At 39.1% G+C, this 22153-nt stretch overlaps 1 protein-coding gene across 6 annotated transcripts in view; it reads right to left on the bottom strand.

The window, feature by feature from the left end:
- The window catches only part of cnot10.L (CCR4-NOT transcription complex subunit 10 L homeolog), a 71304-nt gene that overhangs the window by 29040 nt on the left and 20111 nt on the right, over positions 1 to 22153 (bottom strand). For 3 of the 6 annotated variants that reach the window (XM_041565463.1, XM_041565465.1, XM_041565467.1), the window contains 6 exons: positions 19576 to 19693; positions 18981 to 19130; positions 18075 to 18289; positions 7276 to 7397; positions 2429 to 2605; positions 1767 to 1847 (listed from right to left, as the gene is read on the bottom strand). In XM_041565463.1, the coding sequence (XP_041421397.1) occupies positions 1767 to 1847; positions 2429 to 2605; positions 7276 to 7397; positions 18075 to 18289; positions 18981 to 19130; positions 19576 to 19693 (863 nt within the window). 6 annotated transcript variants of the gene reach the window in all.

Genomic DNA, 22153 nt, shown 5'->3' with positions numbered 1-22153 from the left:
ATAAAAATACTTTTCAAGTGAGCTTTAATACTACAGGTATGTAATCCATTATGCAGAAACCAACTATCCAGAAAGCTCCAAATTATAGGAAGGCTGTCTCCCATAGACATCCTTTTATCCAAATAATCCACTTTTTAAAAAATGATTTCCTTTTTCTCTGTAATGATAAAACAGTAGTTTGTACAGGTATGTGATCTGTCTCCCATAGACTCCATATTATCCAATAATCCAAATTATTTAAAAATGTCCTTTTTCTCTGTAATAAAACAGTACCTTGTACCTGATCCAAATTAAGATATAATTAACCCTCAATGGAGGCAAAACCAGTCTATTGGGTTTATTTAAGGTTTACATAATTTTCTAGTAGACAAAGTGATACTGACACTAAATTAATTATTTTCAAAATATTAATCTACATTAGAAGTTACCTATAGGTCACGCTGATCATTTTTCACTGATAGTTCTGCTTTTGTAAGTAATTGTTACTTTAAGTTCCTTAACCTGACTGTTTTGCCAACCTGACTGTCCCTTCTCAACCTGTCAGTTAGAGTTTCTAATGCTAATGGCCTCATGCTGCACAAATATGGAAGCCCCCTCATAGAAGGACATGGGGATCAGATAGATAATGTAAAAGCATCAGGCAAATACTTTTGTGGCAACTTTATAAATAGTATTCAAACGCAATGTTATCATAGATATAAAAACAACTATTATGTCAGTATCTCTTTAAAGAGATACTGGCACCAGAAAACAACCTTTTTTTGTATTTGTCATAACATTGTTTTTGAATGCTATTGAGAATTTTGGCATAAAAGTATTTGTCTGATGCTTTTACGTTACTTTTCTTACCCCCGTGATCCTCTAGGAGGGGGCTGCCATATTTATGCAGCAATAGTCCGTTAGCATTAGAAACTCTAACTGACAGGCTGAGAAGAGACAGTCAGGTTGGCAAAACAGTCAGGTTTAGGAACTCCAAGTAGCAATAACTTACAAAATCAAAACTATCAGCGAAAAACGATCAACATGACCCATAGGCAACTTTTAATGTAGATTAATATTTTGAAAAGAAAATTTTAAGTGTCAGTATCACTTTAAGGTATAAAGATCCAGAAAGATCACTTAGTCAGTACAGGATGGCACGGTCACACACCCAGACTGACTGGCAGTCAATCCACGGTAGCATGAGGACCACCAGATTGACCTCCCGATACATGGCATCAAATTGGCTACAGGAGCATACCAACACACTCTCCATACATTTTTTAAATCAATAAATGGAACAATAAGAATATATGCAATAATTTCTTTTTGCAAAAACATACCCATAAGACAGTTAAGACCAAGCATTCTGGATAACAGTTCTCAGACTAATATATTAATCCTTATTGGAGCCAAAACCAGACTACTGGGTAAATTTAATGTTTACATGATTTTCTAGCAGACTTAAGGCATGTGAAGATCCAAATTACAGAAAGATTTGTTATCCAAAAAGTCCCAGGTCCCAAGCATTCTGGATAGCAGGTCCCTTACCTGTACTTTGTCCAAAACAAAGAAGTGTTGCTCAAATGAAAAGTATCCACCTGCAAAGACTACTTAGCTGAATTAAATTACCAGCTTGCATTAAAAGGAAATATAACAAGGTAATTATAAATAATAGCTAAGATTATGAGTCTCTGTTCCTGTTCTCAAACTGCATAAAATAATTTATGCATGTGTTCCTAAAAAACCACATGATTGTTTACCAATATGAAGCAAAAGTACGATACCTTAGGTTTTCTACTTCTTGCCTCTTCAGGGGAGAGGAAGGTGGAGCTGGAATGAATTTATCTCCCTCATGGCTTTTATTACTAAAAGAAAAACCAAACAACTCCGTTTAAAGATGAATGTGATCAATGGATATCAGCAGATCTCATTCAATAACACATCGATGCAGGATACTAATAAATTCTTTATTTGATACAGGACATGTTCATCAAGATCATCTATGCCAATAATGCAAGCAATATTTGTTATTTTAGACAAAATCAATTAGTAATTATGTAGATGGATAGTGGAAAATTAATGTTATAAGCCAAATGATATGAGTTTGTTGCTAGATATCCTGCTTCTGTTTGCTTTTCACAAAAACTGTAACAGAAACACCTCCAATTCCACAATTCTCCAAACCGAATAAGGTTGGAATAAGAGTTCTGTACTACAGCATCAGATTAAAGAAATTTTTTTTTTTACAACTTATATAATAAACATAAATGGTTAAATATGAACAAATCCTGAAACATTGCTGCTGTAGGGTTGATGGTTTGAATAATAGATCAGCTCCAGGTCAGATCAGAAGCTGCGACAGGCATAAAATACAATCCCAAACGTTTATAGACTGTTTATTGCTGGATAAGCAAGGCAGACAAACTGCCAGTATTTCTAGACTTACCTGCACACTTCACTGCTCTCTCCACCGGAGTCTGTATTGCCTGTCTGACTACTAGTCTTTGAACCGTTCTCTTGCTTTGCATCAAACTGGTCTTCGGGTAAAAGAAGCAATGCATTTCTCAGACATATTGCTGCAAACTCCATGCTGGCAACAGGAATAGCTGATGACTCGCCATCACTGGTAAATAAAAAGCTCAAATCTTAAAAAAATATCCATTACAAACACATACTCTGTTCAAAATTAAAGGAAATGTGTACAAATAAATGGAGGTATAAATTAAACCAAAATGAAAAACACACTAATATTTCAGCTATATCCCCAAATGTACAATCTACTACATTTCAGTTATACTCTTATGTTTAATGAAATAATAATGTAATCCAAAAATGTCAGTAGAGTTGCTGTACAAAATGGCAGTAAGAGGGAACCAGCACACCATTGGGACTGGACACAACGAAAGAGTGGCCACGGTATGGACTTGTGAGTTTTTTCTCTTTCTGTACAAAATGGCAGCCACAAAGATCTCTTGGGAGTGCCAAATAAAACCTGTGAGACTCCATCTTGACAGCAATGTGCCAGACACACACAGTTCACCAGGCAGACTAGGCTACTAGCTACCATCCTTCTTTTATTTTTACTACGGTTTACTTGTACAAATGGGTCTTATCTTGATTTCAAGTCAAAGGAGAACAAAAGCTCTACAAGAAATGTAATGTCCATGGAGAGCCTTCCCTAACTGCATCAGCTTGCCCTTCATCACTACTCTGTTATCCTCACATGTTGAGAAGAGACAGAGTAGTACAGGGCTGACAATCAGGGAAGGGCGAATTTGACCCGTTTCGCTTCGCCAAAAATTCGCCGCCGGCGAAATGTCGCAGACGCCCATTAAAGTCTATGGGCGTCAAAAATTTTGTCGCGCGGCGAAACTGTTTTGACGCGCGTCTTTTTTTTTGACGCACGCTGCCATACGAGTCTATGGGCTCGGTGAAACGAGGCGAAAAAATTCGCCCATCCCTACTGACAATCACCATTTTTGCCAGCTAAATCAGAAAAAAAAAAAGTGACTGCAGAAAGAGCATGCACGGTTGAAGAGGGATCTGGATCAGCTTCAACTAGGCATGCTCTGTGTCAGCGATCCATAAAGCAGCAAGGTTAGTTACTGCGAGGTTATGCCTATCAACCCTCTGGGCTGCTCTATTCTTCTCAATGTGTATGGAGAGCTGAGCTTTATTGGGGGGCAAGCTGTTGCAGTCATGGTTGGGGGATGGGAGGGCTCTCCAGGAACACCACCTTTAATTTAAGGCTTTGGTTCTCCTTAAAAGGATAGTTCGACATCAAACTCGTGTTACGTAAAGTTTCTTTTAAGCGGTCATAAATCTTTAGTAATTGTTTAATGATATTGAAATCCAAGGCTAAATTTAATTGGCTGAGAGGGAGGATCTTTCCTTTCTAAGCAAAGCTATTTGGTAACTTTACTATCTCAGAGTAATCTCCTGCTGTTTTACAATGCGATTACAGCCTTTACAACAGGCAGGGAGAGGCATCTTATTGTGCTAAACAATTAGTGAGAGTAGTACAAAGAACACCACTTTCTTCTGGTTTAAGATGGACATTTAGCTGTGATTTTCTTTCTCAATTTAAATGCAACCTGTGCTGCATTATCCAACAAAGTATGTTGTCAAGAAAACTGAATTATCTACTGATCAAATAAATTGATGGGAGGTCAATAGCTCTATTTTCTAAGCTTGTGTGTCATCGTCAAATTACAGAAATCGGTCAGCACTGTAACATTTACATACAAGAGAATGTAATTTCATCCATAGATAGAATTTACACACACATCCACTATGTTACTGTGATTCTAAGTCTAAATGAACATTAGCTCCTAATTAAATGGACCATAGCAGTGGCGTAACTAGTTGTTACTGGGCCCCATAGCAAATTCAATTTAGGGCCCCAAAATATTTATAAGTTGGCCTATTTTACCAAGATATATTAAAATTGCTAATTAATTAGGGTCTCACTGGTCCCCCTACACTCCTGGGGCCCCCCTGCAATCGCAGGGTCTGCTTCCTCTATAGTTACGCCCCTGGACCATAGTGTGTGTACGAGAACGTGATAGGGACCTCGGACTGCAAACTGCAGGGACTGATATGAATGATTAGGTCTGTAAAGTGCTATTAAATCCGCTGGTGTAATATGAGTAAGAGATAATATACTAGCTTTGGTTGCAGACAGAGGCAGGTTAATACATTTTGAAATAAAACATAGAAATAAGAACAACTGAAAAGTTTACAATATGTCCATCTACAATGTGCGTTTTCTCTGTAGTATGAAAAACACCATTAGAGAAAATGCAGATTCAGCCTTCTTCTAACATTGTATGTGTGCACATTGACAGAAGGGAAATCCACCTGTCACTGCACACACACGGCTGATTTCGGCTAGAAAAATGCAAGCTTGAGGGTAGGGCCACACGGCGCGATTTCGCCGCGATTCTGCGCTGGGCGAGTTGCGAGTCGCTGCGGTTTTTAAGCCGAAATAGCTTTGTTAACTTTGGCGCTGGCGTCAATGCAAATCGCGGCGAAATCGCTGCGCTAATTCACACGCGGCGATTCGTTTTCTATTGTCGCCCGAAGTTGCCTCGCTGGGCGTTTCCGGGTGACAGTAGAAAAAGAATCGCCGCGTGTGAATTAGCGCAGCGATTTCGCCGCGATTTGCATTGACGCCAGCGCCAAAGTTAGCAAAGCTATTTCGGCTTAAAAACCGCAGCGACTCGCAACTCGCCCAGTGCAGAATCGCGGCGAAATCGCGCCGTGTGGCCTTAGCCTTAGAGAGGGAATGTCATTGTGCTGATGACGTATATATTTTCATAGTGTAATCAATATTTATGCCTAATTAAAAGTGCTTTTAATAAATTCTGACTGTAAGCATACCACCTGGAGGGACTGGAACAGTTCCAAAGCTAAGTCCATAAAAGTCAGCAATCACCGAATATGAATTTGCCTCCAGCAAAAGAACTGCCCAGAAAACCCAATTTTTTTTTGTCCCTCTAGGTTTTCTAGCACTTAAAGGAAATTTCAAACCCCAAAAATATTTTTCTGCTCAATAAAAAAAAAACATAATTCTAAGAAACTTTGCAATATACCGGTACATTCATTATAAAATGTCTATGGTTTTTAAGTTATTTGTACATGTATTGCTTTTTAAAACAGTGTTTGTCCCTTTCTGTTCCCTGGTGCCTTGGACTGATACAACGTAAGACAAGGCAGCTGAACAACAGACCTTTCTTTGATGGGGAACTAAGACTTTCGCAACATTTTGTTTAAAAATAACGTTAAAAAAAAAAAACACTTTTTGGCAAATGTTTATTTTGGAGTTGACTTGCCCTTTAAGGAAAACCATTAATTGTAATGTTCAAGGCAGACTTCTATGGGTCCTAACATATTATACAACCTATTTTTGTAACTTTTCAGGTGGCTCCAGCCAGCAATACAGTGCAGGATGCGCATATATATATATATATATATATATATATATATATATATATATATATATATATATATATATATATATATATATATATATATATTTTTTTTTTTTTTTTTTTTTTTTTGGGATGCCCTTATTTAATATACATATGTAAAATGAACAGTATCTTACCACATCAGTGTTTACATTACAACTATATTACCATAAGATAATTATTTTTTACACAAGACAATGACCCTAAACACACTTCGAAATCTACAAATGCATTTATGCAGAGGGAGAAGTACAATATTCAGGAATGGCTATCACAGTCCCCCAACTAGAATATCATCCAAAATCTATCGGATGATTTGAAGCAGGCTGTACATGCTCGGCAGCCATCAAATTTAACTGAACTGTAGAGATTTTGTATGGACAAATGGTCAAAAATACCACCATCAAGAATTCACTCATCAAAGGCTATAGGAGGCTGTTACATTTGCAAAAGGAGGCTAAATAAGATCAAAAAGGCGGTGTAAATATACTACACTACATATTACCATTTGCTCTACTGCTTATTTCCCCAAAGCTACTTTAGTGCTGATCCCACTTTAATTGAGGGAAGGTTTGGTCTGGTGTACTCGGAGAACTAGATTTTGGAGTCGGCAAAGAAAGGGAAACTCCGGCAATCTTTGGATAAATCATCTGACTTTTGAATTTTACTTTGAAAGCTCAGCTCACTGCCTGCACTCCCACTACATTCCTGACACACCTGAACTGTGAACTTAACTTTGTGAACGGTTAATTTATTTGCACAATTCTAAAGGTTTTCACATGTATATATCCAATTTCTGCCAATATATTGCACATTTCATGTTTACATATTTATTGTGTATTTTTAAGTGCCTTTTTGTGATATGTACTAGCTGGAGCCACGTTGTCTTGTCTCACTGTATTTTCGTATACTGCTGAGATGACAATAAAGTTTACTTTGACAATGATAAACAAAAAGCAGAATTTTTGGATTTCTGCTATAGCAGACAAGATTTTAGCACTAGAGCTAGGATTTTCCGTAATGAAAGATCTTGCAAGGCAAGACAAAATCCCTATTTTAATTAACGCCTTTATCGGTTACAGGATACATATCAAAATATGCTCACTGTCCCTTCCGAGAGATAAAAATTAACATTTTGCAATATTTTAGAATACATAAAAGCAAAACTCTAGAACATTGTCACTTTGACTCACCATCCAGCAAAAGATTATTTTTCAGAGGAAACAAACAGAACATTTCCTGCTTTCCACAAAAACGTATGAATTCAAATCAGTTCTGTCTTTATTCCAACTTCACAGATGTGAAAAGGAAACACACTTACTTGTAGAGAAGATTCTGAACTGACTGAGAAGCTAGAACAATTTTCCGGTGATAGCCTTGGCCTACAATGGACTGTACTATCCCTTTCTTGCTTGGAAGCCCTTTTGTTTCTTGTTCTGAAGTCTAAAAAAAAAAAAAAAAAAAAAAAAAAAGAAATATAAATCATTTTCAGCTGAAACAACTTTAAGGGAAAACAAGGAAGGAAATACCTTAATAAAAGAAGAATGTCAAGGCTTACTAGTACACTTTTTTTTATACGGATTGCATTTCATCTTAAGTCTCAAACATGCCAATTTGGATTTGCAGGAATATACAGGAACACAAATGTGAATTACTGCTATACACGAGAGGGTCTATTTATCGAAATTAGAATTTGTGATTTTTTTTTTATAAATTCAAATACTCAGATTTTTACCAAACATGAATGTTTACTTATTGAATAAAAAATATAATTGTACAGAACTCAAATCCATAAAAAAAAACTCTAGTGCATTGCATTTGTATTGAACGCATCATTTTCAATTGGTCTGCAAGTGCTCAAATTAAAAGAATAAAAAATGATTTTGTTTTAAAGGGGAAGTATAGTCTAAAATAGAATAAGGCTAGAAATGCAGTATTTTGTATACTAAATATAAACATGAACTTACTGAAGCCTAATCAAACAAATTATTTATGCTTTCAAAGTTGGCCACAGGGGGTCACCATCTTGTAACTTTGTTAAATATCATTGCAAGACCAGGACTATGCACATGCTCAGTGTGGTCTGGGCTGCTTAGGGATCATCAGAAATGATCAAAACAAGTCAAATAATATCTGCCAGAAGCCGATACAGCAAGACTGATTAATAATCAGAATATGCAGACTGCACTGGGTCCTGTGTTGTCATGTAATCCAATGTGGATTTTATAGTTTTTGAATTGTTTAATACAAATTTTCTCCAACTCTGCAGAAGCAGTGGCTGCAGCAAAATAATCCTCCAAATAGAATCCCAATTTATCTGTTTGAATCTGGCTCCATGATCTAGCTGGAGTTGGAAACAGTAAAGGCAAAAATAAAATCAAATACAAATCTCTACACAGTCTCCGACTGTTCTACAGGGAAGCCAACAAAGCTGCTTGCGTTCTGCACGGCTGGGAAGTAAGACGAGGGCTCCCCTGCTGTTTATAAGTATGACTGTTTCCATGCAGAGCATTTAGGAACCGTCTGACAATTCCTATCCACAGCAGTAAATAATACAGTCAGGTTTCTTATAAAAACGGTAGACATTTTTCAATTAAAGTATATTGGAGATAGGTTTCTTTTTCTTTAAAGTAAATATGGGATTTTATTATTTTTTTCCCTTTACATGACCTTTAATTTTACAGAGGACAGCTCCCATTTTATTACAACATGAACTTGCAAGCTTTTAGATGCTGTGGTTTAATATGAGTTTTCAAATTTTTTGTGCTTAATTGATATTGAACATTATCGTTTAGTAGCGCAAAAAACCCTTGCCACATATCAACAGTAAAGGCAGCCAAACAAGGGCAATAAAAGCTGCAACTTGGAACCGCAAGACCAAGTCAACAGTTTAATGGTCTGTATATGGAGTTTGCCCACTTGGGCGCCTCTTTTGACCAACTGCTATATTAAACATAACACCCACTTAATTTATGATAATGCAGTCATTGTGCATTATAAGCAATAACATAACAAATCCACTTAGAGTAATTCTGCAGAATTTAGGTGGCGAATAGTCGAATTAAGAGTATGATAAATCTCGAACTTCAATTTCTAATTAAAACTCGAATAGAGTTTGGATAATTCACAAATCGAATTTGAGAGTTTTGACCCAAAACAATTTTGAAAATTTGAAATTTTCACATCGAATCTTAATAAATCTGCCCCTAAAAGTAAATTGCACTAGACCTGTTATCCAGAAAGCTCTGAATTACTGAAAGGCAGTCTCCCATAGACTATTTTAACCAAATAATGCAAATTTTTAAAAAAAAAAAAAAAAAACAACAAACGTTTCCTTTTTCTCTATAAAAATAAAACAGTAACTTGCACTTGATCCAACATAACATAGAATTAAACCTTATTGGAAACAAAACCAGTCTGTTGGGTTTATTTAACGTTTATATGATTTTCTAGTAGTTTGTACTTAATTTCCTGTCTTTCTTAAAAAGGATTCAGTGTGATTCCTGTATACATCACAGCACAAAAGCAAAAAAAAAAAAAAAAATGCAGAAAAGGACTGCTATCTCCTGTAAGAAAGAGGCTACCAAGAGAAAGTACTACAAGCTGCATATTGTACTAGTGTGCATAAGCAGAAAAGCTTCATAACACAGGAGCTTGGTAAAATTTTCACAATGCGAAAAGTAGATATTGTGCTACCCCTGCAGGTAATATGAGAAAACTGCAGAAAGGGCATTTTAAAGTTTCAGGTATGGGACCTATTTTCCCAGACTGCTCGGGACCTGGGGTTTTCCGGATAAGAGATCTTTGCATAAATTCAATCTCCATAATTTAAAGTTTACTTAAAAAAAATATTTCTAAACAAGACAAGCTTGTTTTGCCTCCAATAAGGATTAATTATATCTAAGTTGGGATCAAATACAATGTACTGTTTTCTTATTACAGAGAAAAAGGAAATCTTTTTAAAAATGTGGATTATTTGAATAAAATGGAGTCTATGGGAGACTGCTGTAATTCATCGCTTTCTGGATAACGGATGCCATACCAGTACTAATAAAGCTGCACGGAAAAAACACATGGGGGGGGCTAATTTACTAACATAACTATTACAAGTTCAAAACGGTCAATCTAAATCCATCGAATGACACTTTTATTGGGCCTATGTGCACTTAAAATGACAGGGCCTGCTTTGAATCTTAGTCTGCAATTGGTTTTGATAAGATTATAACAAAAGAAAAATAAAATGGTTTGTTGGTAACTGAAGCACCACATTTTAGCACCTATGTCAGTGCCCTTTGCACACATCCCAAGAATGATGCAAGGCTTTCCATAATAAGTCAAGACTGGATTATCTGGTCATAATTGCAAGATATGAAAGTTAACCTACCTATAGCCTGGCATTCTGTACTTTTAGAAATGGCTACATTATAATGACTCTAATGAAAACAGAATCAGAAATGCAGAAGTGTAAAATAGGTAGAGCAAGTGAAAAGCCTTTTGAAACTTGTAAGTTGACCAAATGCGACATTGTTTCTCTTGCCTTTAGATACTGGGACTGTGATTTTAATAATCTTAAAGGAGACCTATTGCATAAAAAGTTTAGTTACTGCAGAAATCACTTGTCAATATTTATTACAGTGGCAAATTGTTTTAAATGTAATGTTTTATATAACACAAGAGTAGTGAGGCCATATTTTTACATATGGACAACCATAATTCCATACCTCCATTTCAAGCCACACATTTTTTTTTTAATGTTATTCACATTTGTGAATTTGTTTGTGGACAGGCTGTGGACACAATAAACTCTTTTCACTTTGAACTATTTGCCTGGTGGAAGTTTGCCTTCATTGAGTGCCTGCTCCAATATGGTTTTTGCTTTGTCCGCTCCCCATGCTGAGGGCAGTGCACCTGGGCCACTTCCCTTTCGTGGCGAGTAATCACTTTTGGAGACCCTAATATCTCAGACGTATCATTCATATTCACATAATGTTTAATTAGGCTCTACATAAATATCCATGGGTCGTGTTCCACAGATATACTGGTAGGTAAGACAAGCCTTTTATTTAAGTAGTTACAGCAGCAGTCTCTCTCGATCATGTTTTTTTACCTGTATGTTCATTTGTTTGGATTTTAACAAATTTTTTCCATCGCTTATCTTTTTCTCTTTGCTTCTCAACCTAATTTTTTCCTCCCATTTGCTTCTTTTCCCATCACATTTCTGCATATTTCTATCTTGGACACTTCTCCTGCCTCTCTACATATTCTCTGTTTTTCTCCACCGCCTTTCATCCTTCTCCTCTTCATTTACTTATCTTTTATTATTTATTTCCTTTTCTTCTTTGTGTCTTTACATCTACTTCACTCAGTGATTTAATATATGTGATTTAAAGGAGAAGGAAAGGTTTTGTGCACTTGGGGGTGCCAAATGTTAGGCACTCCCAAGTGATTGTATTTACTTACCTGAAACACCGGGCCAGTGTTCCTATTAGCAGAAAACTGCACTGGCCCGGGTTATACCAGTGAGCACCACGGAGTGATCCTATTTTGCTTCCTCTTACCTTCGCGCAGCTGCGCATGCGCAGTAGAAACGAAAAGCCGAACTTTATTTCGTTCAAATGCGCATGCGCTCGCCCTGGGAAATTTGAGGAAAGAAGATGGAAGAGGATCGCTCCGTGGTGCTCACTGGTATAACCATTGTCATGGCAGTTTTCTGCTGATAGGAGCACTGGCCTGGGGTTTCAGGTAAGTAAATACAATCACTTGGAGGTGCCCAACATTTGGCACCCCCAAGTGCACAAAGCCTTTCCTTCTCCTTTAAGATTTAATAAGATTTAATACACACCTCTTTTTCCTTATGCTATGCTGCCCCGATTCCCCCTTCCCCTAGTCTAAACTTTGGCTAAAGCTGGTCATACATCGGGAGATCTGCTTGTTTGGCGACGTCGTCAAACGAGCAGATCTCTCCTCGATGTGTCCAACTTGAGGTGGGAGATATCAGGCTGATCCGAATGTGGGCCCTAGGGCCCAACGATCATGTCACGTTGAGAAGAATAGGTGCTGTCGGATAGAGGACTGTATTAATAAACCAATGCTGTCCTCAATCTGACATGATTTTTAAACCTGCCCGATAGACAGGAGAAATAAGTCAGGGAAGCCCGTTGGAGGGCCCCATGCACTGCCGACTTAATCTGTTGGCAGCTTATATCGGTCAGGGAATGGAGGCCTTTGTACTGCTTTCCCTGGTCCTCTCCTCCTCAGTACTACCCGGGATAGCCCCTCCCATTGCCCTCTGTCAGAAGAACCATCCCACTTATTTATCTGGTGTATAAGTATCTCTCCAGCACTTACCCCCAGCGTCTTTTTTGTTCTTCTCATTCCCTTTCGCTCCTTTGGAGCTCGAATTTTAGGAATTTTGCAGGGTGAGTAGCGTGGGCCTGCCCAAAAGGCGTCCCTAACGTGGGATTTTTTCCTCCAGGCCATAGGCGTCTAATGGAGGTTTTTATTTCCCAAGCCGTTTTCCTCAGGCTACTATCCTTAGCCACGGCTGTTCCTGCTTCCACAGCTTTATTGGACTGCTCTAAACAGCGTCTGGCGGCTCAACCTTAGCAGCACATATGTCCTCCTATTCGGAAGCAGGTTTGGGGATGCGGAAGGTATTTATATTTAATTTTTTGCCTATTGAGATGCTGTTATAGTGTATAAGCGCCAAGCTGCGATGGGTGGAAGTGACGTCACAGCAAGGGCCTTGCACAGCTTGTTAGACATGCATAGAGGCGCGCCACCATGTTGTTGGTGGGCGGAAGTGACGTCACAAACGGCAGGGGCCTTACACAGCGTGTTAGACACGCGCCTCCATTTTGTTGGTGGGCGGAAGTGACGTCAGAAACGTCAGAGTGTGTCCAGAGACATGCACAGGGCTGCATTTTAGCACACCAGACACTGGCGTGTCTGTAGGGCTGCTTGGAGGACTGCTTTTCCTTTTGGGTAAGCTGGAATGTTTTATTTTTTATTCTTCTTTTAGGGGACTCAGGGTTGCCTGCTGCATTTTATCTTTGACAGATTGGGTTTTTGGCAGGTAGTAAAGACCTTGATGATCCCGGCCGCAACCCCATCAAGTCTATTCCCTTGGCATTTTGAGGTAAATAAAAAAAATAAATAACTCGCAATACCTTAGGTATCAGAGATCAAGGATGGTGGGGTCAAAAAAAAAAAAAAATTTTGTGTTTGTTGTTTTTCAGTGTCCCCACTATGACTGCCCCTAAACAGAAGGAATTGAACACCGCTATAGATCAGCCTTCAAAATCATCCTGTTTAGTTTGTTCAGAACAGGCACTCCCAAATAAGAAGCTCTGCCGTGCATGCTTATCCGAAGCAGCAGGACCCTCAGAAGCATTGGCTCCAGATATAAGAGCGTGGATCAGGGAAGCAGTGGCTCAAGAGAGGTCATCTTCTAGGCCTAAGCAACCTTTGAGTTTTCATCACATGAAGGCATGGGGGTATCTGAACAACAGGGCACTATTTCATCATCAGAAGATGACTCAGAGGATGATGTAGCCTCCTTTGATTTTTCTCTAGTGGCACCCCTCATTCGGGCGGTCAGATCAGCCCTGGGACTGGAGGAAAAAAAGGAGGGAGCTTCTTCATCTTCCTTCTTACCAGGACTTAAGAAAACGAGCCATGTTTTTCCATTTCATGAGGAGGTTTTGGACCTAGTCAAAACAGAGTGGGAAGTCCTGTCCAAAAGATCCCCCACTCCACAGAGGTTCGGTAAACTATATCCGTTCCTAGAGGAAGATCTCAAAATATTTTGCTCAGTTCCAGTAGTGGATGCTCCAGTGCTAAACTTGTCCAAGAACACTCTACTTCCAATTGATGACCAAGCGTCCCTAAGGGATCCTATGGACAAGAGGCTCGAAGCAGATTTAAAAAGCGCCTTTTTGAATGCCTTTTTGCCCGCAGTAGCCAGTATCTCAGTGGCAAGGGCAATAGAGGTTTGGGTGTCAAACATTGAGATGGCTCTCAGTGAAAATAGGGACAGAGAGGAAGTCTTAGAAGGAATGACGGAACTAAAGATAGATAGATAGATAGATAGAGAGCATCTTTCCTATTGAACACTACCCTGGACCTGGCTCGGCTGGCCTCGAGGTCTCTAGCCCTATCAGTCACAGCAAGGAGAGCCCTAAGGCTCAGGTCGTGGGAGCCTGATGTGGCATCAAAACAAGCATTGTGCACGGTACCCTTTCAAGGAATGTCTCTCTTTGGAAAGAAATTAGAAGAGCGGATATCAAAGGCCTCAGGGGGTAAGAGTTCAGCTCTTCCCCAAAAGAGAAAGCAGAGGTATCCAGAAAAGCAAAGGGAAAACCTCCATCCAAGACAAGACCAAACACCTCAGGGTATTCGGTCCTTTCGGAATTCCACGGAAGTATCTAGATCGGCATCCTGGAAAGGGGGCCAGTCTGGATTTTTCAGACAGACAAAGAGCAAGGGTCCAGGGAACACCCGCCGTCAGTTCTGAAGGTGGTGGTCCCCAGGAGTTGGCAGTGGGAGGAAGGCTTCTTCTCTTTCAAGACTCCTGGGAAAGATCCACAGACGACAAGTGGATTCAACAGATAACCAGCCAGGGATATTCACTGGAATTCCAAACCACTCCTCCACTACCGTTTTTTCATCCTTCTTCTCTTCCTCCACTACTGTTTTTTCATCCTTCTTCTCTTCCAAAGAATGCTGCAAAGAGACATGCTCTCAAGGTTTGCTTAGCTCAGTTAAGCCAACAAAATGTTATAATCCAAGTACCTCTACAAGAGATGGGCAGAGGAGTATACTCCAATTTTTTTCTGGTTCAGAAAACATCAGAGGCCTGGCGTCCTATACTAGATCTGAAGAAGGTGAACAGGAGTCTAAGGGTTTAGCGCTTCCGCATGGAATCATTAGAAGCCGTCAAGAATGCACTTTCCCCAGGGGATTGGATGTGCACCTTAGACATCAAGGACGCTTATCACCACATACCAATAGCTTCCCGGGACCAAAGATACTTGAGATTTGCAGTAGGGGACCGGCATTGGCAGTTCCGAGGGCTTCCATTTTGTCTTGCGACAGCTCCAAGAGTATTCTCAAAGGTCATGGTGGCTCAATTGAGATGGAGAAAGATTCACATTTTTTCATTACTTGGACGACCTCATTATTATTGCTTCATCCAAGAAGCAGATAGTTCTCCACAGGAATCAGGTGATTTCATTTCTCCATTCTCACGGCTGGGTGTTCAATTGGCCAAAAAGCCAATTGGATCCAACACAGAAAATTTTGTACTTGGGGGCAACCCTGGACACATTAAAAGGTTGAGTGTTCCTATCAGATCAGAGACAGGTGCTGATTCAACAGGTGATCAAAGAAGTGTTAACAGACACAAGAGTTCCAGCAAGTCTGATGATTAGAATGCTAGTAATGATGTCCAACAATTGACCTAGTTCCATGGGCACGGTGGAAGATGAGGATTCCACAGCAATGCTTCATTCAACAGTGGGATGGGTCAGACAGAACTCAGAAGACAATGTTTATCCCACAGAAACTGGTTCAATCCTTACAGTGGTGGATGTCTCCAAAAAACTTGGGAGAGGGAGTCAGTCTGTTTCCTGGGAAATGGAGAATACTGACAACAGATGCCTCCGGAATCAGATGGGGTGCAGAATTTGAGGGTCAAGTAGCACAGGGCAGATGGTACCACCCATCTCCACAGATACCGTCAAACATTCTGGAAATCAGAGCAATGGTGGAAGCATGTCAAGTTTTCCAATGTCAACTTCAAGGCAAGAGAGTGAAGATACGCTCAGACAATACCTCAGCAGTGGCATATGTGAGAAAACAGGGGGGTACTCGGTGCAGAACCTTGCTGAAAGAAATAGAACCTCTCTTTATCTGGGCAGAGGAGAAGTGTATATCCCAGGGAAAGAAAACAGGCAATGCGGACTTCCTTAGCAGACAGACATTGCAGGAGCACGAATGGGAGCTACATCCCCGAATTTTCAAGAAAATCGTGAGCCGATGGGGCACTCCAGCAATCGACTTGATGGCAACCTCCCGGAAATCGAAGTGCAATAAATTTTTCTCGAGGACACCAGACCCAGGAGCCTTAGCAGTGGATGCACTGTCACAGACATGGCCCCAGGGTTTAGCCTACATCTTTCCTCCTCTTCCTCCGAAGATTATCCAGAAGATAAGTGAAGAAGGAGCGGAAGTGGTATGCATTGCTCCAGCATGGGCGAGAAGGCCATGGCATCCTCGTCTAATGCAGTTGACAGTCGAGGCCCCATGGAGGTTACCAGGGGACAGTCCAGTACTAACACAAGGTCCAATATTTCACCCAGACCCAGGGCCATGGGCTCTTACGGCATGGAGACTGAGTGGCAAAACCTAGAGGCACAGGGTCTATCTTCCCAAGTAATTCAAACCCTCCTAAAATCTAGAAAATCCACCACTAAAAACAGATACGGTAAGCTGTGGAAAATCTTCCTGAAATGGGGAGAAAGTCGAGGAATGACTTCTACATCAATCTCCATATCAAACATCTTATAGTTTCTGCAATCAGGTCTAGCAAAAGGACTAAGCATCAGCACATTGAGAACACAAGTAGCGGCCATTTCAGCTTTCTCGAATGTCAGATAGTCCCAGAATATATTAATGATACGTTTTTTCAAAGCAGCAGTGAGGATTCTACCAGTTAAAAGACCATCCTGTCCACAGTGGAACCTGCAGATGGTACTCAAGACATTAACAGTCCCTCCGTTCGTCCCTTTGGATGAGATAACCTTATGGCGGCTAACCTTGAAGGTGGTGTTCTTGGTGGCAATTACATCAACCAAGAGAGTAGGCGAACTTCGAGCATTAAGATACGATGCAAACAGTCCGGTGTTTTTTCCTGACAGAGTCCTGTTGAAATTTGGTTCCTCCTTTAAACCCAAGGTGGTATCCAGTTTTCATCTCAACGATGAAATTTCCTTGCCAGCATTTCCCACTGAGGGGACAAGCCCAGAACTGAAGGTCTTGGACGTGGCAGCTAATGTTAAAAGATACTGCGAAGTCCTTCAGAAAGGCAGACAAACTTTTTGTGCTACCGGCAGGAAAGAGAAAAGGGGAGGCTGCCTCCACTACAACCATTGCAGGTTGGATTAAGAAGGTGATAAAGACTGCATATATACCACAAGGACAAAAAAGAGCCAGTGGGAGTCAATCAACATCCTGGGCGGCTGAAGCTGGAACTCCAATAGAAGTCATATGCAGAGTAGCCTCATGGTCATGTCCAGACACGTTTATTTCCCACTACAAGGTGGATGTGGCATCAGCCGAACTATCTCGCTTCGGTTCTGATGTTCTGAAATTAGCTATGGTGTCTCAATAAACTTATATGCATCACTAGAATCTGGTGTTTTCATTCCCTCCCAACATCCAGGAAGCTTGCTACATCCCGGGTAGTACTGAGGAGGAGAGGACCAGGGAAAATTGTATCATACTTACAGTAATTTTCCTTTCCTGGTCCTCTCCGTATCAGTACGTTCCCACCCCATGCAAAGTAAAGAGAATCTTGTGACTAGACGCTGGGGGTAAGTGCTGGAGAGATACTTTTACACCAGATAAGTGGGACGGTTCTTCTGACAGAGGGCAATGGGAGGGGCTATCCCGGGTAGTACTGATACGGAGAGGACCAAGAAAGGAAAATTACGGTAAGTATGATACAATTTTCCCTTTTCTCAATGCCAAGAACTGGTGACCCGCAACACAGCAAAATTTTAGATATTTTAGAATTCAAAGGCCAGTATTTATATGTACCCAAAAATAAAGATTTGAGAAAAATCCTCTCTGAATGACAGAATACATCATACAAAGTTAATTTCAAAAACGTTGCATGTTAATTTTAAGTGTTAATTTTAAAAGTTACATGTCATCTGTACTTATGTATTGGTTGAACTGGATACCTTAAACATGCAAGCCTTCTGAAAGGACACAATTAGTGGGAAAGGTTCGTAGCTCAGGAACATGAGAAAGATGATGGGAAGCAATTAATCAGCAATAAACCAGCGATGGATAAAAATATAGTGATGCAAAAAGCAGGGAAAAATATATACATACTGAGACACTTACACCTTTGTTAGCAGCTATGCAACACTCTGCTAGTCTTAACCAGAGCCGAGGGTTTGAATGATATACTTGGACGGCTTCTATCAAATACTCAAAAGCTGCAAGAGGTCTTCCAATATGCAAAAGCTGAATTCCGCAATTATACAGCAGTTCATATCGTTTGTTGGTCAACAGGGTACACATAGGTCTGCTGGAAAATTTCTTCCCTGTAAAATAGAGAATTAAATGATTTAAATAATAACGAACAATTTAGTATGTGCAAAATGTTCCTCATTCTGTCTAATTAAAAAAGGGTTTCTTTATCCAAGTACCAAGACTTGTGGAGTGCTGGAAGCTGTATACCCAAGTGATATACATGCGTCTAGTGTCAAAGCCCTTTGGTGACATTGGGTCAATTATAATAATTGTGCGCTACTTTTTTGTTAGTTGCTCGATACCATGATTATGATCAAAGATTGTATCAGTCTCATTTTAAACTGAAATTTGCTTATGAGTTAAGGTTTTTGGATTTGTCATTAAAATATCAACAATACAAGGCTCATAATTCTGTCTGTACCACAGCAATAAAAAAAAAAATAGTGGTTACTATTGGTTACATGATTTATTTTGCATGGCCAAATATAAGAAATGTATCAACTAAATGTATCAATTTAGAATAGTTTACAGAGTGGGAGACAAAGACATAACGTGAAAAATAAAACTAAGCTTCAGTATTAGAAAAATTCTCACAAATAGAAAGTGATTTAAAAAAGTTATTTCTAGTGAATCTGAAAACAACTTAACTGAAAAAGTTTTGGAAAGTGAACATACGCTCTTGGTTATATTGATTATAGTTTGATTTGGGAATCACCAATTTGCCTACTAACCGATTTGCCTATTAACCCAATATTTTCTTACCTGGATCTGTATTACTGGAAGGTAACTGTGCACATGTATTATCGTTTTCTTGGAGAGCCTTTTTGAAGTAGAAAAGACCTAAGTTGTGCTTTCCCATAGCAAAATGAATGCAACCAAGATTATTCCAGAACATACATCTCACACATTCCCCTAAAAATACAAAAAATACAGCAAGTCACTTGCTTTGTAGAGTTGTGCTGCCCAATGCAATCTGCATATTCTGATTATTAATCAGTTTTGCTGTACCGGCTTCTGGCAGATATTTGCGGTTTTGATAATTTCCGACAATCCCTAAGCAGACCAGACCACACTGAGCACGTGTATAGTCTTGGTCTTGCAATGATGTTTAACAAAGTTACAAGATGGGGACCCCTTGTGGCCAACTTTGAAAGCATAAATCATTTGTTTGATTAGGCTTCTGGTGCAGTAAGTTCATGTTTATATTTAGTATACAAAATACAGCATTTGTAGCCTTATTCTATTTTAGACTTTTCTTCCCGTTTATTTAGCAAATAGAAATGTATTTCTTTTTTAGTCAGTTATAATTCAGGATGAATCATAAAGCATTTAAGAATCTGACTGAACAGCTCTTTACCTGTTTTCATGAATCCAGGATATTCAGCAATATTTGATGAATTCAAGAGCTTTACTGCTTTTCGGTAATTGCCTCGGAGGTATTCAAAATTACTTTTCAGAAACAGAGATGGAGCCGACTAAAAATTAAAATAATCACATTACTGAAATAATCTAACACCACATAATTATTCATCACACAATTTAAAACATTTAAAAATTCACAGTTGCTATAATGCAGTTAAATAAGTTTTAAATTATATAAACAAAATTCTAGTTGACTGGAAAGTAACATGAAAACAAACAATGCACCTGGCACACACAATGAACCCACATTACTAATATGATATTGGAAAATGTGTTTTTTTTTCTTTTTTAGCAAACATTTTGATTTGACGAAACAATGATCAACAACGTATTAAAAAGTAAACTACGTTTCATTTGTGTAAACCTGTAGCACCCACACATCTGCCTGGGGTTAAATGATATGACACTAAATAAAAGTACATGTATGGGATCAGTTGTCCAGGAAGCTCCCAATTATGGGAAGGCCACGTTCCACTCCCATAGACTCCATTCTAATCAAATAATTAACATTATTTTAAATGTTACACTTTTTCTCTGTAATAATAAAACAGTACCTTGTACTTGATCCTAACTAAAATATAACTCTTCCTTACTGGAGGCAAAACAATCCTATTGGGTTTCGTTTATGTTTAAGTTATTTTATTTTTTAGTATACTTAAAGGGACACGGTCATGGAGAAAAAAAATATTTTCAAAATGAATCAGTTAATAGTGCTGCTCCAGCAGAATTCTGCACTGAAATCCATTTCTCAAAAGAGCAGATATTTTTTATATTCAATTTTGAAATCTGACATGGGGCTAGACATTTTGTCAATTTCCCAGCTGCCCCAAGTCATGTGACTTGTGCTCTGATAAACTTCAATCACTCTTTACTGCAAGTTAGAGTGATATCACCCCCTCCCTTTCCCCCCCCCCCGAGCAGCCAAACAAAAGAACAATGGGAATATAACCAGATAGCAGCTCCCTAACACAAGATAACAGCTGCCTGGTAGATCTAAGAACAACACTCAATAGTATAAACCCATGTCCCACTGAGACACATTCAGTTACATTGAGAAGGAAAAACAGCAGTCTGCCAGAAAGCATTTCTCTCCTAAAGTGCAGGCACAAGTCACATGACTGGGGGCAGCTGGGAAATTGACAAAATGTCTAGCCCCATGTCAGATTTCCAAACTGAATATAAAAAAATCTGTTTGATCTATTGAGAAATGGATTTCAGTGCAGAATTCTGCTGGAGTAGCACTATTAACTGATGCGTTTTGAAAAAATGTTTTCCGATGACAGATCCCTTTAAGGTATGGAGATGCAAATTACAGATAGACCGTTTATCCAGAAAACCCAGGTACCATGTATTCTGGATAACAGGTCACATACTTGTAGTTGTTTTTCAGCCCATGTGATACACTTTATACAGTTTGAGATATGAAAGGTTGAGGAAGCACACACATCTTTTAATACACTCAAACATGTTGTTTGACACTGGCATTGCAAATTGTTAACAATAAGAAGTAAAGATGACACTAGAGATCCCTAAAAATGTCAGTTTCTCTTTAAAGGAACAGTTTAGTATAAAAACTAGGTAAATAGGCTGTGCAAAATAAAAAAAGTGTTTCTAATATAGTTAGGCAAAAATGTAATGTATTAAGGCTGGAGTGACTGGATGTCTAACATAATAGCCAGAACACTACATCCTACTTTTCAGTTCTCTAACTCTGAATTAGTCATTGACTATAAGGGGGGCACATGGGACATATCTGTTCAGTGAGTTTGCAATTGATGCTCTGCATTTAGCTCATATTCAAAAGCAACAGTTATGTCCCATGTGGCCTCCCCTCAAGTCACTGATTGGTTACTGCCTGGTAACCAAACAGTGGAAACCAAGAGAGCTGCAAAGCAGGAAGTAGTGTTTTGTTCTGTTACACATCCAGTCACTCCAGCCTTTATACATTACCTTTTTGGCTAATTAACTATATTAGAAACTTTTTTTTATTTTGCACAGCTTATCTATTTACCCAGTTTTTATTTTTATACTGAACTGTTCCTTAAGTATTTCCCAAGAATACCAAAACAGATTGTTGCCTGACAGGGCTTAATTCAACACCAATTCCATGCAGAATTTTTTTACACTGCCTCATGTTGACTTAAAGGGATTCTATCATGATTTTTATGATGGAGTTTATATTTTTAAATTACAAGGTTTACACTGAAAATAATTCACTCTACAATATAAAATTTCATTCCTGAACCAGTAAGTGTATTTTTCTTAGTTGTAAAATTGGTCTGTAGGCAGCCATCTCAGGTCATTTTGCCTTGTCAAGTGTTTTCAGAAAGAGCCAGCACTTTAGGATGGAATTGCTTTCTGGCAGACTGTTGTTTCGCCTATTCAATATAACTGGATGTGTCGCAGTAGGACCTGGATTTTACTAATGACTGCTGCTATTAGGTCTACTAGGCAGCTGTTATTGTGTGTTAGGGAGCGGCTATCTGGTTCCCTTCCCGGATCATCCCTATCAA

This window comes from Xenopus laevis, chromosome 6L (genome assembly GCF_017654675.1).
Source record: "Xenopus laevis strain J_2021 chromosome 6L, Xenopus_laevis_v10.1, whole genome shotgun sequence".
Classification (NCBI taxonomy): Eukaryota; Metazoa; Chordata; class Amphibia; order Anura; family Pipidae; genus Xenopus; species Xenopus laevis.
This window is presented reverse-complemented; position numbering and strand designations above follow the sequence as displayed.